Genomic DNA, 19,270 nt, shown 5'->3' on the forward strand with positions numbered 1-19,270 from the left:
TTTTAAAAATTATTTATTTGAGGGCGAGAGCACGAGCCGGGGGAGGGACAGAGGGAGAGGGAGAAGCAGAATCCATGCCGAGCGCACAGCCCATCGATGCAGGGCTCGATCCAGGGACCCTGCGCTCACCACCCAAGCAGGAGGCAGACGCTTAACTGACCACGCCACCCAGGCGCCCGGAGTATCACCAACATCTATCTCTGTTTGAGGAAGAAACAGTATACAAGCAATCTGAGATGTGCACGTCAAGTGGGGCTGATAGACCAGCAAGTCCGGAGTTGATATCATTTGGATTTATATCATCTTCCCAGGGTGGCCTGGGGGGCTCAGGCCGTGATCTGGGCTCCCTGCAAGGAGCCTGCTTCTGCCTCTGCCTGTGTCTCTGCTTCTCTCTGTGTGTCTCTCATGAATAAATAAATCAAATCTTTTTTAAAAATTACATTTTCTCATAGTGTCACAGACCTTTGTGGTTTAGATGTCACCTTAGATGCCCAGTTTCTGAAGCCTCCCATCCATCCACCCAGACTGCACTGACCATGACCTCTCCCGGGGCCCTTGTAACACCGAAATCCACCCAATTTTAACCTTGTTACACTATTGTGGTTGCCTTCTTATGTCTGTGTTCCCTACTGAACTGTAAGTTCATTTTGAGGAAACTCTCCAGCTTTAGCTGAAAGCTGGGTGCTCACTGAGTGTTCCCTCACTGTCTGTTGAGCTAATAACAAACGAATGGTGAAGTTTCCAGCTCTTCCATAGAAACCTATGTATTCCAACAGGAGGAAAACAAAAGTCCTACTCTTATTTTTCACAGATGGTATCTATGCTTTCTTCTCCCATCCTGATCCGAGAGTGTCCCCCGCGTGCTGTAGAGCATCCCATGGCTTCTGTTGGCCGAGGCGCGTGGCTTGCCACAGGGAGCTGGACGGGGCCCCTGTTCATGCGGCTTCAGGGCCCTTTGCGAAGACCATTGCTGTACTTCCCCCCCTGCTCTGGCTGTCGCATGGGTTCTTTCCTTTCTTTACACACCATCCCCTGCACTTGGAGCATAGAGAGGGTGTCTTCTGGGGTCACAGCAGACGGAACACCACCTGCTCACATTCATAAGCACATGTTTGTATCCGAGAGAACATTTTTTAAGCAATGGATTTGTATCCTGGAAACTGCCTCTTATTTTCTCCCTTTCTCTCTCTCTCTCTCTCTCTCTCTCTCTCTCTCTTTCTTTTCTTAGTTTTTTTTTTCTCATGTGTGTGGGGGGAGGCTGGTTTTGTTTTGTTTTTTGGTATTGAAAGAAGGAAAATTCAAAAGTTGGGTTTGTTATTTTTTCCCCTGTAATAAAATCATTCAGAATGCTCGATTCTTGGGCTGCTCTTGCTCTGCACTTTTATAGTTAGCCAAAAAGACAGTTAATCCTGCCTGCTTTGAGAAGATCTACTCTCTTTTTAATTATTATTTTTTAATGCTATTTCCATTGTGCATTCCTTAGCTTTGCTCTTGCCATTTTGCTGTATGCAAACACATCTCTTTCCATCTTGAGTTGCCATTAGTTCAAGCTTTGGCCCTGAAGGCTGGATTGTGGAGATTTTTAGCTACTTAACTGTTATGTGATGTCATTAGCAGCTGGAGTGAGGAGTTTCAGAGATAGCAAAGGAATCGGGCAGTCGACAGGGTAGATGAGAGGTAAAGACTTGGTCTGCCTTAAAGGCAACATCTACCCCCATTTATATTTTGTGAAAAATATTTATATAGTCATATTATGAATATTAATTTAACCAAAATGTGCTAAAACTATTTGGGAAGATGGGAAGAGGGGAGAGAGAAAGGATATATTTTTGTGGGGGGAGCATGAGAAAGTTTTCAAAAGTTGAATCTAGCTCTTCCATAGACAACATCCAACATTTTATTTTATTTTATTTTATTATCATTTTTTTTTTACATCCAAAATTTTAAAATCAGGAAGTTTCCCCCATGTTTTATTCATTTCATGCCATCCAAAAATATTTTCTAGTTTTCACTGATTTCTTTTTCGATCAAGGCATTATTTAGAAGCTTATTTTTTTAATCTCCGTACACATGGGGTTTTTCTAATATGATTTGGTTACTGGTTTCTTTTCAGTTGCTGTGTGGTCAAAGTATATGCCATGTGACTTCAATCTTTGGAAATTTGTCAGGATTTGCTTTGTGACACAGTGTCTGATTGATTTTTTCCATATATGCTTTAACACAGGCTATGCCCTAAAGTTGCCGAATGTTCCGTGTTGTCTCTCATGTTATTTCTTACTTACATTTCATTTTGCTGAAGTCCTCCATGGTCTTACTGAGTTTGTTTGTTCCATTCTATCACTTACAAAGTATGTCAATAAAAACTCCCACTGAAATATTTTTATCTGTTTTCCCACTTAGTTCTGTCCATTTTTGCTTTATACTATTTTCAAGCTATATTTTGAAGTGGAGATTAATTTAGAGTTGTCATATCTTCCTAGTGTAAGTTTCATCATTGTGTCCCTCTTTACAGATGTAGTTTACTGGATCTGATGTTAACATGGCTATACTCACTTGTTCTCGTTGGTATTTATATTGTATTTCCTTATCCATCTCTTTACTTACAGTATTTTTGTATTCATATACATAGAGATATAGATAATTCTTATAAGCGTAATTTTTATGTTACCTTGAAGATCTTTGACTCTCTCATTGCATTGTATGTAATTACGACTCCATAGTTTATAGTCTTAAGGAACTTATTGTTACTCTTAATCAGGTAACTTATTATTACTCTGGTCTACATTCTTTTTCTCCTCTCCTTTCTTTGTTTTTACTTTGAACTTTCAAGTTTATTGTTATTTTCTTTTTCCTCTCCTCCAGCTTAGAAGTTATACTCTCCTTTGCATATAGGTAATAAATGAATTCTTTACAAGTCTAATTTGATTGTTATTTTTGTCTTCTTCCTGAACAATGTTAGGATCTTAGAGTACTTGAATTCCATTTATTCCCCCCATCTTTATCTACCATTGTGGTTGTATATTCTAATTCTTATTATTGTTTGATAAGTCAATATTAAGTTAAATTAAACTCCTCCCACCCCCGATTTCTCCTGCATCTTTAAGCTTTCATCTGGTGTCATTTTCCTTCTGCCTGAATAATGTCCTTAGCTTAAGTCTGCTAGTGCCAAATTCTATCAGTTTTTGTTTATCTAAAGATGTATTTCCCAGTCATTCTGGTACCTTTACAGTTATTTTTTTCAGCTTTTTGAAGATATTACTCCTTTGCCTTTGTTTTACATTGCTTCTGTTAAAGTCAGTTTTCTGTATCAATTTTTTAAATTCTATATTGTTTTTTCACTCCTTTGAATGTTGTTTGTATTATAACCAGGATCTGTTGAACATTATTCTCTCTTTGGTTTTAGAATTTTTACTATAGTGTGACTAGATATCGTTTCCTCTTTTCTTTTTTAAAAATTTGTTTAGGATTGGTAAGATTAGTTGAATATATGGCTTGATATCTTTGATCAGCTTTGGAAAATTCTCAGCATTATTTCTTCAGATATTACTTTTATCTCATTCCCACTCTTTTTCTCAAGTATGTAATATCTTCTTATTGTATCTTCTTTTACTTATCCTTGCTCAGATATTCTCCATTAATCTATCTCTTCATGATTCATCCTGAATTATTTTCTCTGACTTGTTTCTTTTTCATCAATTCTCTCTTCATCTGTGTTAAACCCATCCACTAAGTTAATGTCAGTCGTCTTTTTTCAGTTCTGAAATTTCTATTTGTTTACTTATAGTTTCTAGTTCTTGTCAAAATTACCCATATTTTCATTTATCTCCTTGGCATAGTGAACAGTTAAGTAAGACTTGTGCTGATAATTTGCATATCTGAAGCTCTTGGGGGTCTGTTTTGTGGTTGGTTGTTTCTGCATTGGTTTGGTTGATTGATTTATTTTCATGTTGCCTTACCTCATCATGTTATCATAGTTATTTTTTAGTGTGTACCCAATGTATTTGCAACATTTTTTGTAGAATTAATTAGGTCTAATGTGATTTTTTTCTACCAGACAGGAACACCACCAATTTGGATGATCTCAATTCAAGGTTCGAAATAAAGTTGAGCTTTAATCCTTATAAGGCTTTTCTAAATCTAGTCCACCCTTTTTCCTAGATGGATCCCTTTGGGGTCTCAATTTATAGTTCACCAGAGGCCCCCTTGGTGGGCACTAGTGTAGGCCCCTTAGCCCAATATGGCTGTCAAAAGCAGCTTTCAGCCTCTCAGCCACTTTCAGAGTTGGCACATGTTCCCAGGAAAAGACATCTCCACGTGCTGGGCCACCTTTCTGGGCCTCTGTCTTTCAGCCTGGGAATTCTATACCATCTTGAGAGCTCTCAGATGCCTTCAAACAGACATTTCTAATGTCCTGCTGCAAAATTCCTCCAATTTACCTCAATGGGTAGACTAGTTTAAATTGACCAGTCTATCATTACTAAAATCTCAGTTATAAAAAAAATGAGTAAGGAATCTAATTAAAGACATTACATCATTGTATCACTAGGGTTAAAAATGTATATCTCAGTTCCAGGATGGTTTACTCTATTTCTATACCAATACTAGAGTATAATAATTACTGGGGCACCAGGATGGCTCAGTTGGTTGAGTGTCTGACTCTTGATTTCAGCTCGGGTCATGATATCAAGGTTGTGAGATTGGGCCCCCATGATGGGCTATGTGCTCAGTGGGAGTCTGCTCAAGATTCTCTCCCTCTGCCCCTCCATCCTCTCTCTATATACATAATAAAAGAAAGAAAAAAAATTTTAATATTTTTTTCTTTATTTATTTATGATAGTCACACAGAGAGAGAGAGAGGCAGAGACACAGGCAGAGAGAGAAGCAGGCTCCATGCACCGGGAGCCCGACGTGGGACTCGATCCCGGGTCTCCAGGATCGCGCCCTGGGCCAAAGGCAGGCGCCAAACCACTGCGCCACCCAGGGATCCCCAAGAAAGAAATTTTTTTAAAAAGTGTATGATTGCTTTTCCTGTATTACAGTTTAGGAAGGAAATTGCCAAAATTATAGTGACAATTTGGAAGTTATTAGGTTTTTTCTTATGGTATAAAGTAAACTGATATGAGATCTCTCTCCATTTGCAGTCTTCAACTATAATTTTTAAATTTATTTTGGATATATTCTCATAGGGTAAAAATACATTAATGTAGCATTGTATAAATTTTGGATTGACCTCTATTCTGTTAGGGGACATCCGAAAATGTTTTGAACCTTGAAAAAAAAATTAGTCTTCAACTCTTTTTTCTAGTCTGTATTTCTAAGATTTCCCCTTTCCCATGGTTTTTAGCTCCTTTGCCTCTGATTGCTGTCTTGTGCTAGAATTCCCAGGAAATTATTGCTTTAAAGAAACTAACATCATGGTCAGAAAACAGCAGGAAAAAATGGATTTTTTTTTCTCTTTAATTAAACAGTCAAAAGTATCTCAGGTCTGAGATGACCAGAGTCCAGTGAAATTGCTCTGAGGTTAACATGTTTTGGAGCCTTTGGAATCTCTTGGGATTGAAGAATTCCTGAGCTCAGCACTTTGTCAAAGCAGATTGAAGAGTGTTTTTTGCTTGATACATTTTTCAATTAAATAATCCTATATACTATGCTTCCTCCTGACTGTGTTATTAAATTGAATGAGAGCATATGGGCTTTACTTTTTTTAAAAGGTCAAGCAGTTTATACATAGACTGGAGGATTTGTATGTGACAAGTTTGCCCGATATGATCTTGATACTCCCCTTCCTGAGGCAGGCAGATCAGAAGACCCTTCCAAGTACATAATGGCTCCTTCCTTCACAGTTAGGTGAGTCAGTGAGTGTGGTTTCCCGAATGAACTCTTGTTGAAATCACAGCATAACCATCCATGGGAGAAGTGCTAGCAGGCCACAACCCCAGACTAAGCATCCCCAGTTGAAGTTGCTTATTCATTTTATTCACAAAATAGCATTTCTCGAGTATCTCCTAGGTACCAGCACTGGGAATAGAGCAATTAAAAGTCAGACTTGCTCCTTGTCTCATGGGACATATGTTCCAGGGGAGAAAACATGATAAAAGTACATAGTAAGGAAGCAAGTTGTGCTGTGCATTCAAGGAAATAACAGGATGATGTGAGAGAGTAATCCAGAAGGCCACTTTAGATAAGAGGGTAAGCGAGAGTCTAAAGCAATCAACCTTGGCCTGAGGCATGAGAATAAGCCAACCATGGATAGATCTGGGGGGAAGGAAATCCAGGCAGAGAAAATAACCAGTGGGGAGGGATTTGTTATCATTAAGGACTAGAAAGGAGGCAGGGATCAGGTTTTTAGGGACCTACAGACCTTGGTAGATCGCATGGGAGTCTAATTGTGAATATTTTCTCAATACACATGGCTGGAGTGATCCAATTTATCCTCCCTATAAGGCCAAGGAAATTTGTCAGGATTGTCTCTTATAAACTGCGCAGAGCTCTGTAGCCTATGGGGAAAGCACCAAATCACTAAACCCAAAGGCAGGACACGTGGGCTATGGGTGTCAGCTGTGCTCATTGTAAAGCCATCCTCAGGACACTTTGAATACGAGATACGAGGCTCTTACCAAGTCTGGACCAAATTGTAACTAAGTCCACGCTCATCCGCTTTGCACAAGATAGGCCAATAAATCGAGCAGAGGCAATATGGGCAAGGAAAGGGACTTCTTTCCAGAAAGGCAGCAAGCTGAGGAGGCGGCCTCAGCAGGGGACTGGAGCTGCTTTTACGTTAGGAGGAGGGGGGAGTGTAGAATCAAAAGGGCCCTGGAGGCTGTAGAAACCTGAGGGAAGCTCCTGTGACCCCTTTGTCCTTGGTCTGTGGATCTTCGGTACCGAAATCTGGTCACAGTTCCTGTAAATCTTCAATGTAACATCGTCACTGCTGTGCAAACTTCCTTATCTCCTCGAATGAGGTAGGTTTGGGGTAAAAAAAAAAAAAAAAAAAAAGCAGTTTTCAAATCTCTGCTGTAAGCAAAATTCCTTCCATGATGAGCATGCCTACAGGCAGGCCTAATCAAGAGTTCCTGAACCCCTAGGTCACAGCGGCGGGGGGCGGGGGCGGGGGATAGAAGCAATATGGGGTCAGACATGCCAAGTTTCTCCCTGCATAACATGATGCATGTGAAAGCACTCGTCAACATGTGGAACTTCATGGATACAAGATGTTATTATTTATTTATTTATTTATTTATTTATTTATTTATTTATTTATTTATTTATTTTCTGGCACGGTCTCTGTTGTGTACTGATCTTTCAAAGAAATTTCAGAAGGGTGATAGGCCACCTGGGCATTACATCCCGAAGAAAGCAGGGAAGACCATGCCCACCTATGTGGCTGTAGGAAGGGTTAAATGAGGCTGCATATGGGAACACGCCACACTGAATGTCCACCCCAGAGGCCATAGCTGCCTCCTCCCAACAAGCTTGGTTCAGTACTTGTGTTCTGGATCTTTTACTATGTCACCTCTAGTCCCCACTTCAAAACTTAGCTGTCCTGTGACCCATGTTCTCATGGTTCTTCTCTGTAAGATAAAGCAGGCTGCATTTATGATATTCCCACCAAATTATGCCACCCAGGTAAAATGAACTAGTGTCCAGAAGGCCTAAGCAATAACTTTAATTTGGGGGATACCAGATACTGCAGGAGTTATTGGTCATATACAGGATTGTTCTGGACTCCCTGAATCGCATCCAGCATATAGCTCTGTGCAGTTTACAAGTGCCCATTGGTAGTGTTGGCTCATCTCAGAATGTTAGACAAAAGCAACGCAGCAGACATTCATAATCTATACATTTCCCCCCTCATTTGGGTGTTATCACTTAATTCCAGGCCAGATCTCCCTGATTTACCTACTACTCGAACACTCCCTATGGCTAACCCAACACTTTGAGCAGTTTTCTCCTTCCTTCCTCTTGCAGATGTGTGCGAATTTGGAAAAGCAGTTACATGGCAGGACTGCCCACAGCTGAATGAAAAGATGGAAGGCCGGTCCGGGGTGAGAGCAAGAGAAAGCAGAGCTACCAAGGCAAAGTCAAGAAGGTTTGGCAGCCCCGTTCTCCCTTTCTGGGTCCCAGCCAGCACTTGCTGGCACCGTAGGCAGTGGCGATGAGGCTTGTTACAGGAGAGGTGCCTTGCAAGCCAAATGGAAGCAAAAGATTCACAGAAATTAGAGGAAATAAAGATGGGAAAGAAAATGAAGTCTTGTCCTAAGGGGGCATTGCACAAGCCCCACCAGGATGTGGGAAGACAGCATTTTGTTGCTTGGGTTAATCTCCATTCCCGAGGGGTCACTGGAGTGCACAGCGTTGGGATCCGGGCTGCTGCTCTTTGCTCCTCACCACTCAGGTGTTTCTGCGAAGGACTGTAGGGGATTTCTCAGCCCTCGCAGGGTGGGCTTGTTGCCTTGTAGATTGGATCCCGGTGCCTGCACCAGGAGATGGGAGACCAGGTAGCATATGTCACTGGTGACCTTAACAAGTTTTTCATCTGCAAAGTGAAGAAAGCAGAACCAGATGGTCTCTAAAGCAATAGTTGAAATGATTTGTTTGTGCACTGCTGAAAGAATTCGAAGAACTTTCTCCCTTATGCAATTTTGTTATTTAAAATATTTCTTTAGCAAAAGACATAATTTCCAACACATTATGAATATGGACACTTGAAACACTTTGTTACATCATTCTTTAAAATGTATCCAAAATGACAGCAATTTTATCCCCCCATCATCACTTTAAAAATATATATCAAAAAATTCTTTAATACATACAAATTTTACATTGTTTCTCTTTTACTTTAAAATAATTTCATTACATGTCCCCCAAAGAATTTTACCTTTGATATGTCTGTATGCTTTAAAGGTTTTTTTTCTTTAAAATCACTTTGTCGGGATCCCTGGGTGGCGCAGCGGTTTGGCGCCTGCCTTTGGCCCAGGGCGCGATCCTGGAGACCTGGGATCGAGTCCCACATAGGGCTCCCGGTGCATGGAGCCTGCTTCTCCCTCTGCCTGTGTCTCTGCCTCTCTCTCTCTCTCTCTGTGACTATCATAAATAAATAAAAATTAAAAATAAAATAAAATAAAATCACTTTGTCATACTTTAAGAAAAGGATGTGAGTAAATTGAAATTTAAAAAAAAAAAAAAAAAGGGATCCCTGGGTGGCTCAGCGGTTTGGTGCCTGCCTTCACGCCCAGGGCATGATCCTGGAGTCCTGGGATCGAGTCCCACGTCGGGCTCCCTGCATAGAGCCTGCTTCTCTCTCTGCCTGTGTCCCTGCCTCTCTGTCTCTCTCTCTCTGTATCTCATGAATAAAATAAAATAAAATCTTAAAAATAAATAAATAAATTAATTAATTAAATTAAAATTAAAATTAAAAAAAACAATCTTGGGGCACCTGGATGGCTCAGTGGTTAAGCGTCTGCCTTCGGCTCAGGGCGTGATCCCAGGGTCAGGGATCGAGTCCCACGTCAGGCTTCCTGCAGGGAACCTGCTTCTCCCTCTGCCTGTGTCTCTGCCTCTCTCTCTGTGTGTGTCCCATGAATAAATAAACAAAACCTTAAAAAAGAAAAATCTTGTGACTGTAAAGCTGTAAGGGTAAAAAAAAAGAAAAAAAGAAAAAAGAAAACTTTAGATGGAGTTATCACTACAATTGTTTTGGCCAACTAGAATCATTAAACATAAAAGAAAAATTTCATTGGAAATGAATCACTTAGTAAGATGGATATAGGGCTGCTTTGCTTTTTAAGGAAGTTCAGTTACTTATGGCTGAGTATAATTTATTGGATCAACTGTATTACCTTTTTCTGTTTTTAAAAATGTCAGTGCTGATCAACTGTTATTTATATAATCAAGCAGATGGCAATGAAAAGACTTTTACAGCAATGTCACTCATTTCTCTGAAGGCTCACGTTACATGTAAAAAGTGGCTCAGAAATCCATTGTCAAAAATAATTTTTAAAATATTTTCTTTATTCATCTGAGGGAGAGAGAGAGCATGAGGAGGGAGGAGAGGCAGTGAGAGAGAGGGAGAAGCAGACTCCCTGCTGAGCAGGGACCCAGACATGGGGCTTGATTCCAGGACCCCAGGATCACGACCTGAGCTGAAGGCAGACACTTAACCCACTGAGCCACCCACGCGCCCCCATCAAAAATAATTTTTAATGTGCTATCAGCTGACAACGCAACAGGTTCTCTTTCAATTTTTTGGAATGCAAAAACTTAGAAACTAGCTTTTGCAAGAGTGGGACTTACAAAAGGATTTATTTCCCAATCTGTAAAATTCTTTGCTGTCTCAAAAGCAATGCCAATATTTTGAGCTGTTCCCTGGTTCCACCTCCTAGGGTCTTTCCTCTCCAGGGGGACACTCAGCATACAGTGTAGGACAGGTGAGAGGTGGAAGGAGGGCTAGGGAGAAGTCAGAAAGGAGAACCAGCCTAGCAAGGGGCTTCTCCAGGCAAGTGAATTTCAGGCAGGAACTTCTGCACTCATTCTAAATCTGGACACTGATTCCCGTTAGCCTCTAACCCACAAATATACACCCTGAAAGAAAATGTTCCTGATCCTTGGGCCTACGTGTACCTCACTTTGAAGACTCAGCTCTAATATCTGAAAGTCCAGACAGCATTAAGTCAAAGCCAAAACAACTGTTAGAAATTTCCTTTAAAAAACAAAATTTGTTTACTTTTTTAGAGAGAAGGAAGGAGCAGAGAGGGAGAGAGAATCAAGAAGACTCTCTGCTGAGTGTGGAGCCCAACTCAGGCTCAGTCCCATGACCCTAATATCATGACCTGAGCTGGAACCAAGAGTCAGATGCTCAACTGAGGCACCCAGGCACCCCAGAAATGTCTTTTGTTTAAGTTAATTTTATTTCTTTATGATTAAGTTAATACATTCACTGGAATAAAATTAAAAGATGTTAAAGGGTACACAGTACACCTCTGCCCTCCCACTCTTGTCTGTCGCTGCCTCAGTACTTTTCTCCAGGCAATGGGCGTGAGGGTTTCTTGTGTGATTTACAAAGATAATTTTTGTGTATTCATGCAGTTATGAACAAATATTCCTCCTCCGCTTTCTAAAGGGCCACTTTACACGTTGCCTTGCACTTTGCTTTTTGGTTATTGACCTCCTTAGAAATTACATTGGAGATTTTTTTTTTCAGGTCAGCATATAAAGAATACCATCATCTTTGTTAGACCGAATGATATTTTATTGAATGTTATAGTTTGCTTAAAGAGGCCCATATTGATGGCCTTTTAGGTTATGTCTAATAATTTCTATTTAAACAACGCTGTGATAAATACATTGTATGCATCTGTGTGCGTATATTTGTCGGGAAGCTTCTAAAAGTGGAATGTCTGGGCAAAGGGCCTGTGTATGTTTTCTTTTGATAAGAGGAGTAAGTTACTCGTCACCAAGGAGGATGTGCCAATTTAGTCCACCTCCAGCAAGCACTGAGAGTGCCTGTATTAGTCAGCTATAAAAATCTATGACTACCGCTGTTTAACAAATCACCCCAAACTTAGTGGCTTCAAACAAAAACAGTAGTTTCTTTCATAGTTCCTGTGGGTTCAGATGAGGAGTGACTTGGCTGGGTTGTTCTGGTTTGGGATCTTTTGGGAGATTGCAGTCACGCGGCATCTGGGCCTGGGGTCGGTCCCAGGGTCCCCGAGCTCCAGCTCTGGCTACCGTTCTTCCCCCACCACACTGTTCTAAGTATTGTAGCCCTGTGATGTATTTTAATATCTGGTAGATCTACTTCCTTTATTTATCATTTTAATTATGTTCTGGGTTATTCCTTCAAGTTTATTTTTCCATGAAAACAATTTCTTAAGTTTAGTTGCTTGGTGATGTTACTGGTCATGAAAGGTGATTAGGATGACACCCGGGGGTGTTTGGGAATTTTCTGCACATAAAAGAAGGAAATGGGAGGTAACCTGGCATCCTAAAAAGAAAATTAGTGGGAAAAAACTCAGAGGGAAAAATTTCAACCTCAAAGCTGCCGAATACTCTATGGCTTTGATCCAAGCCATGATGATACTTAAGTAGAACTGACCTAGAGTGGTGAAGATGAATGAAGGGGAAAAAAACCCCTAACTTTTATAAGATTATTTTCCTCATTTAATAATTTTAATATGCCAGATCTCTGGGGTAATGGAATCTTTCCTTTGTGTTTAGGAATCGTGAATAATTTCTCATTGTTCACCTGTAGTACTGTTTTGGTATAATTTGCTGAAAAGCAATTTTTTCTAAAAGCATGTGAGAGTGGTGGATAGAATTTAGTCAGTAGAGGTTTTATTCACAAATATTGTGTTAGGCTTTTTATATATTTTTTGCAACAAACCAGTAAGTCTAATGAAAATCTCCTAGAACCACATTTTTGTTACTTTCCCATTTCAGTCTCAGAACTGTAAACACTCACATTTCTATGTTCTGACTAATGCACAACAATATTTAAAACATAGAACTTGGCTCTTATTGAGACTTTCCTACTGAAGGGCTCAAAAGCATTTTGCTATTGTTCTTTGGCCATTCTCCTGAGATCCTGGGAGATCCTGCAGAGTCTCCTGTGGTACATACTTGTAAAATGTCTTGGATTTGTAGAGGTTTTGCTGTTATTACTTAATAATCAGTCTTAGGATTTCAGCATTCCCATCAAGGGAGAAACCAAAGCTCAAAAGTTCACAAGAAGCTTGCATAAAAAGTAAGCAAACTGAAAAATGTGAAGACACCGTCATAAATTGAATTGTGGCTCCGAAAAGATACGTCCAAATCCCATCCTCTGTACCTATGAATGTGACCTTATTTGAAAATAACTTCTTTGTTAAAATTATTTTTTAACTTTAGATATAATTTACATACCACATTGTGTAAGTTTAAGGCATCCAACCTGTTGATTTGATACATTTGTATGTTTGCAATATGATTACCACCATTCTTAACTAACACCTCTATCACCTCCCCTAATTATCATTCCTTTTTTTTATGGTGAGAACATTTAAGATGTAGTCTCTCAGCATTTTGGAAGTAAGCAATTCAATATTGTTGGGAATAGGGTCTCTGGAAGTGTGATTAAGTCAAGGTTCTCTAGCTGAGATCATTCTGCATGTAGACTGGGCCTTCGATCTGATAACTGGTGTCCCTGTAAGAGAAAGAGAGACACACAGAGGCACAGAGGAGAGGGCACTGTGTAGAGGGAGGCGGGGACTGGAAGGATGAAGTCACAGGCCAAGGAGCACCGAAGGTTATCAGGCAGTGACCAGAAGCTAAGAGGCAGGCATGGATTGGATGCTCCCTTAAAGCCGCCAGAAACAACCAACCTTGCTGACACCTTGATTTCAGACGTTAGCCTGTAAAACTATAAGAGAGTAAGTTTCTGCTAATTTAAGCCACCCAGGATGTGGTCATTTGTCACTGGCAAAAAAAAAAAAAAAAACCACAAAAAAACAAAAAAACAAGGCAGCCAGAGGAAATTAATACAACTCCTTTTACCCACCAAGATGTGCTGAGCAGGACAGCTTTGTTCTGAGTCCAGCACACTGGCGAAGTAGAGGAAGTACTCCAGCAGCTTCCCTCCCCACGCCCCGCCGCCCCTTCAGGGCCCCCTCTCAGGCCTCATTCTGCTTTCTCCTCCCTGGGGATGCCCTCTGCTCCACGCACGGCACCCTCACTCCCTCTTCAGTCTTCCCCTGTGCCAACACGCCCACCAGGGATCAGCTTACAGCAGCTTAGGGGCTTGTTTCAAGGTGGGAGAGACCAATAATGTGGGGTACTGACCCTCTCAGAGATATCCTCACCTTCGAAACCCTTGCAAAGGACTTTACACAAAGGAATGCTCTCTACCAGTAAAATCTCTGGAATGGGCATGAGGGCAAGGTGGATGACTTTGCAGGGGCTCTTCTTCATCCTCCAACCCCCATGCTTTCTCCCCCTGCCTCTTCCCCAGAAACGCTGGTTTTGTGGGTTCATTAGAGCAAAAGAGGGACCCTACTATCTCCATCTGCACAGCCCCTTCTCCAGGCTCAGCAGCTCACAGTGGTTTGGTCAAGGCAGATTGGACTGGAGATTAGGCTTGTGAGGAGCTGTGGAGAAGGGAGATTTTCTGTGAGGGTCATGTGTGGGCAGAACCAGCTACCTAATTTTCACGGCCCAGTACAAAATGAAAATGTGGGGCCTTTAGTTCAAATCTGTTAAGAATTTCATGAGGGTGATGGTAGAGCATTAAACTGTGTTAGAGCACTTCTAGATGTGGGGCCCTGAACCACCACTTGGGTTGGTGCCCATGAAGCTGGCCCCGTGTGGGGGTCACCAAAAGCTTTGAATCAGAACAGAGGGGCAGTGCCTACCTGGGTGAGTAGGTGTCTATTTGAGCTCATTCCAGAAATCGGTGTGGCACAAAGAGAAGCTGCCCCTGCCACAGGTGTAGCTTGTCGGGGACCTCAAAGGAGCTGATGTGCAGGTTGCCTAGATGAGTTGGTGTAGGTGATGGGAGAAAAAGTAAAACAGAAAAATGATCTGATACTTAAAATTCTTCCACCAGGAGGGTTCCTGGTGCCTGGGGGAGTTCTTGTTTTTGGACCCCAATGTCATCTTGCTTCTGCATGTCCAGGAGCCAAATTACTCTGCATAAGCAAAGGGGTGAGGTGCATGTGATGGGAAAATTGGAGTTAAGAAGGATAGGATACTGAAGCTGAAGGAGCTTGGGTGGGAAGCATCCAAAGGCAGAGATTTGAGGGAAAAGAGACACATCTAGGGGACCTTTCTTTCTTTCTTTTTCTTTCTTTTTTTTAAAGCTTTTATTCATTTATTCATGAGAGACAGAGAGAGGCAGAGACACAGGCAGAGGGAGAAGCAGGTTCCATGCAGGGAGCCCGACATGGAACTCGATCCCGGGACTCCAGGGTCATGCCCTGGGAGGAAGGTGGCTCTAAACCGCTGAGCCACCCAGGATGCCCTAGGGGACTTTTCTAAGGGCAATTCTGTGTCTGAGTGATGTAATTGCCCTGCCTCCTTACCTCACCTCCAAATCACTCCCTTCACCCTGGCAGATCTTTTTACAAAAGAACAATTTCCAGGGCCCCTGGGTGGCTCAGTCAGTCGAGCAGCCAACTCTTGATTTTGGCTCAGGTTATGATCTCAGGGTCATGAGATGGACCTCCACCTCAGGCTCTACGCTGGGCATGGAACCTGCTTAAGATTCTCTCACTCCCCTCCGTTTGCCCCTCACCCCTTAAAAAAAAGAACAAATTCTTGGGCATCTTTTTTGTAAGATTTTATTTATTTATTTATTTGAGAGAGAGAGAGAGAAAGTGCACAAGCGAGGGAGAAGGAGAAGCAGGCTCCCTGCCAAGCAGGCAGCCCGATTCAGGACTGGATCCCAGGACCCCAGGATCATGACCTGAGCTGAAGGCAGATGCTTAACCTACTGAGCCACCCAGGTGCCCCTTTGAGGAATCTTTGAGGGGGACAGAGAAGTGTTGAGTCAGGGGTGAGAGTAGAAGATTGGGAAATGGAGGTTAGTATGTTGCAGCCTTGCTAGAAGGGAGAGGTAAGCTTCCACAGAACTCATTCAAATGAAGGAGGAAGGCTGAGCCAAGCAGCTTCAGAAAAACCATGATGACAACTGTTCTACATTTTTAATTAGTTTCCCTCAGGAAAAAAAATAGTGAGAAAAAAAGGAGGAGTTGGTAGGCACAGCCTGACTGGGGCAAGTCCAGTTCCTGGGGAGGAGGGGGTGCGGAACTGATGGTGGTTTAGGTGTAGGCCCAGGAGAGAAGCCCAGTCCAGAAAGAATACGGAAGCCTCAAGGCTGCCCCTGCCTGACCTAAGGCCCTGAGAGTCCCAGGGCTAACTCATGCAGTCGGTACTCCTGCCCGGTAGCTACGGGCTCTTATTGTGACCACATTCCAATGGCTGACCTGTTCACATTCCCTCTGGTTCCTGGCTATGGTGCTGATGGGTGGAACAGTATGTTCCTGGCCAGTAAATACCAGTAATTGACACTTTAGTCTAGAAAGTGCTACCTCTATCCAACTAGTTGGTGGGTTGTATGTCTGGTTGAACTCACCTGTGTTCAAACTGGCCCAAAGCCAAGTGTACATTGTGCTAACTACCAGTTCCGGAAGGGGAACACTGGGCATATTTTCTCACTCAAGTAGAAGTTTTTATTTGTCCTGAGTAAAGGTCCAACAACGTCCTACCTAAACAGGTTCTACAGATGAAATGCCTCGAGATACAATGTGTCCCCTTGAAAGCCCTGAGAATGTGCCCATTAATGTTGTTCAATCTGTAAACCACGCTGGTGTGAATGAAGGGGGCGAGCTGCGTTGATGTTTGGCATTCTTGTGTAGGGTGGAGAAAGGTATTTCCAGTTACCTGGTTCGCCCCTGAGGCCTCTGAGGCCTCTGAGACACACCCATCCCTTACCACTCTCTCAAATTGAAACCTTAGCTGACCGCAGCTCCCCAGAGATTCCCCGGCATCCCCACTTGCGCATGACGAAGCAAAAAACAGACCTTCACTCCTGGTTGGTGGTTTCATCTCCACTCCTCAGACATAGAATTAACTCGGGTATATCATTTCTGAAGCCGTCGCTTCAAATCTGTTTGTTGATCTCTGCTTATGGAGCTGCTTGCTGTTTGTATTCATTCAAGCAGGTCAGAAAATATTGTCAAGTCCTAGAACGTCATTTGGTAGAGAAGTTTTAAAACATATTGTTTCCTTGTGTTACAAAAACATAGCAATACTTGATTTTAGATCTCTGTATTGTCAGTTTGGGTTGAATGGAACATCTGATCCCTGAAAAGTGTGTTTGCTAGTTTAAAGTCATTCCCTGTCTTTTTAATCCTTTAGCACTTGTTATCTCCCCATTGCAGTTCACTACTCCTCTCACACCCCCCACCAAGAGAATGCCTGCAGGAGGCCAGTGGTCTCATACATTGTTTAAAAAAAGGAGTGAAATCATCCACTTGGGGATTCCATCCATCAAATCAAATGTTTGGGTTTGTTTTGTTTGGTAGATGAAAAAGCCCAAACTGGCTGTCTCCCAGTCCATTCCACATACCACTGTGTGAAAACCAGGGCCAAGGGTCCTCCCAAGAAACAACAGAAAATGGGTAATTCTGTGAGCTAAGAAGCCAGCAGTTCTCCATCCTTTCCACCAAAGCCTGTTTAAATTCCAGCATAGTTGCTTGTCCATAATCTCCAGAAACGCAGGGCAAAGGAGTAACCACAGCAGTCAGATTCACGGATACATTCATTTCTTTGTTCCAACAAATACTGAGCACCTACCATGTGCCCGACACCGTACTGAGCCCTGCGGCTATAGCCATGATCAGGATGTTGATGTGGAGATAAGACACAAGGTCAACCCTGTAAAGAAAAGGAGTCTCAGAACCTTATGGCAAGGACACTGTCATCAACTGTCTCTGCTCTCCATCTTGTATCCCCAGCCATCCTGACAAGGGAATGTAGCTCAGGGCAGAGAACTCCATGCTTCTCAAGCAAGACTATTCTATCTCCCATCAGTCCCAGCTTCGCTTCGTCCCCTAGAACTGCACAGAGCCACAGTGTGCCTTCCCCTCTGTGATCACCCTATCGACATTAGAAGGCAGCTGCCATATTTCTCTTACTCTTTATACTAAATGTAAGGACAAGGGTGTGAGAAGGTGGCCCAGACTGAGTCCATGCTAAAATGCAGAAATGCCAGGGCTTTTCTGAAACTGCTGGGGGGTGTCTGTCAGAAGTCTGAATGAGGCCGTGAAGATCCTATTAGGAATGAATTCATCCAGGGAAAGAATAAGCCATAGGTGACCAGCTTGACCTCACCAAGCCCTGATCATTGAAGAAAGGGACAAACCTGAGTAGAGCAGGGTCACAAAGATTTAAAAAATACGTGGTGTGTGTGTGTGTGTGTGTGTGTGTGTGTGTGTGTGTAGAAAAATACGACAGTTTTCCTTCCTCTGGGAGGTGAGGCTTTGAGTGATTTTACTGTTTTCTTTAAACTTTTTTGTATTTTTGCTCTCTTCTATAATGAACGTATAAAACATGTAAAATTTTATTTTACAAAGCATTCAGAAACTTTTCCCACAGTGATTGATTTATCTGCTCCTTTTCACCGTAGAACAAAGGCCCTTTAGTTTATATAATAAAGAACATTCAGAAAATGCGGTTAATATTAGCATATATGCTTTATAGAATTGTTCCTCTGTTACTTGTTGGCATTGGCCTCCTCTCTCTCTCCACATGTTTGAAAGAAAGCATCTGGCACCCGGCCTATAAAGACACTTTAAAATGCCTTAAAGATTTTCTTTAAACAGGCAACCAGCAAATCTTCATTAGCGTCTGTATAGTTTGAAAAAATAAAAGTAACCACCAATAGAAATCCATGCCCCCTGAACAATAGCAAAGTATCTCTCAGAGAAGTCTGAGACCAAGGCATTAGGACAAAATTTCTAGAGCGGACAAAATTTCTAGAGCAGTTAACTTTGCTTCTTAATGCCTAATCACATCAACTAAAATTGCTTTTCAGATGGTAGAGAGATTTACAAAACTGATCAAAGACATCCACACACATCAAAATTACCATCCAGAGAACTTAGGTTGTAGTTAGAGGACTTAGGGACATAAAAACTCTGAATTATAGTTTGTGACCAGTGATTATTTAATGCATGGGATAAAATTTTCAGTAAGCATGTGAATGTTTTCAAGACTATAAATTTCTTAACTCTGTGGGCTGAGCAGTCATCAGATTTTGTTTCTAACTTGGTGGAAATCATACAAACACACTGGGTTTTTTAAATTTCATTGCTGGGTTTAAGATTACAGGGTGAAAATGTTCACAGTAAACCGGTTTTAAGACTGGCTCACTTGGCAAAATGCATTTTTTCGGATGGGCCATGGGATAGCACAGGTCTCCTTGCAGGCCTGACGTACTGAGGGGTTCCACGAAACAGGGGTAGGAGCCAACTGGACTCCTTGGCAGCTCATTGACCATTTGTAGTCTGGAAATTGTTCTTTAATGGAACTAAAATAAATCTTTCAAAATCAAGGTGGAGAAGGGGAAGATTGAAAGGAATAAAAATGATTGTCCGACACTTAGGATATTATGATCCAGTTTTTGTTTCTTTTCCAAACTCCTATTTACTCTTCTGTCCCTCACAGTTGCTCAAGAAACTGATTTAGGCGTGACATATTGAGGCGACCCTCATTCCTAGAAGGAAGTATCCGCTAT

General features: G+C 41.9%; 1 protein-coding gene across 1 annotated transcript in view; it reads left to right on the plus strand.

The window, feature by feature from the left end:
• The window catches only part of ARSB (arylsulfatase B), a 207,930-nt gene extending 199,756 nt beyond the window's left edge, over positions 1 to 8,174 (plus strand). Inside the window, exon 7 of the mRNA XM_072736939.1 lies at positions 7,969 to 8,174. Coding sequence (XP_072593040.1) covers positions 7,969 to 8,159 — 191 coding nt within the window. The 3' untranslated portion in view covers positions 8,160 to 8,174. The remainder of the gene's footprint in view (positions 1 to 7,968) is intronic.
• Positions 8,175 to 19,270: the final 11,096 nt, after the last annotated feature.

Source organism: Vulpes vulpes, chromosome 14 (assembly GCF_048418805.1).
Source record: "Vulpes vulpes isolate BD-2025 chromosome 14, VulVul3, whole genome shotgun sequence".
In the NCBI taxonomy this organism is placed as follows: domain Eukaryota; kingdom Metazoa; phylum Chordata; class Mammalia; order Carnivora; family Canidae; genus Vulpes; species Vulpes vulpes.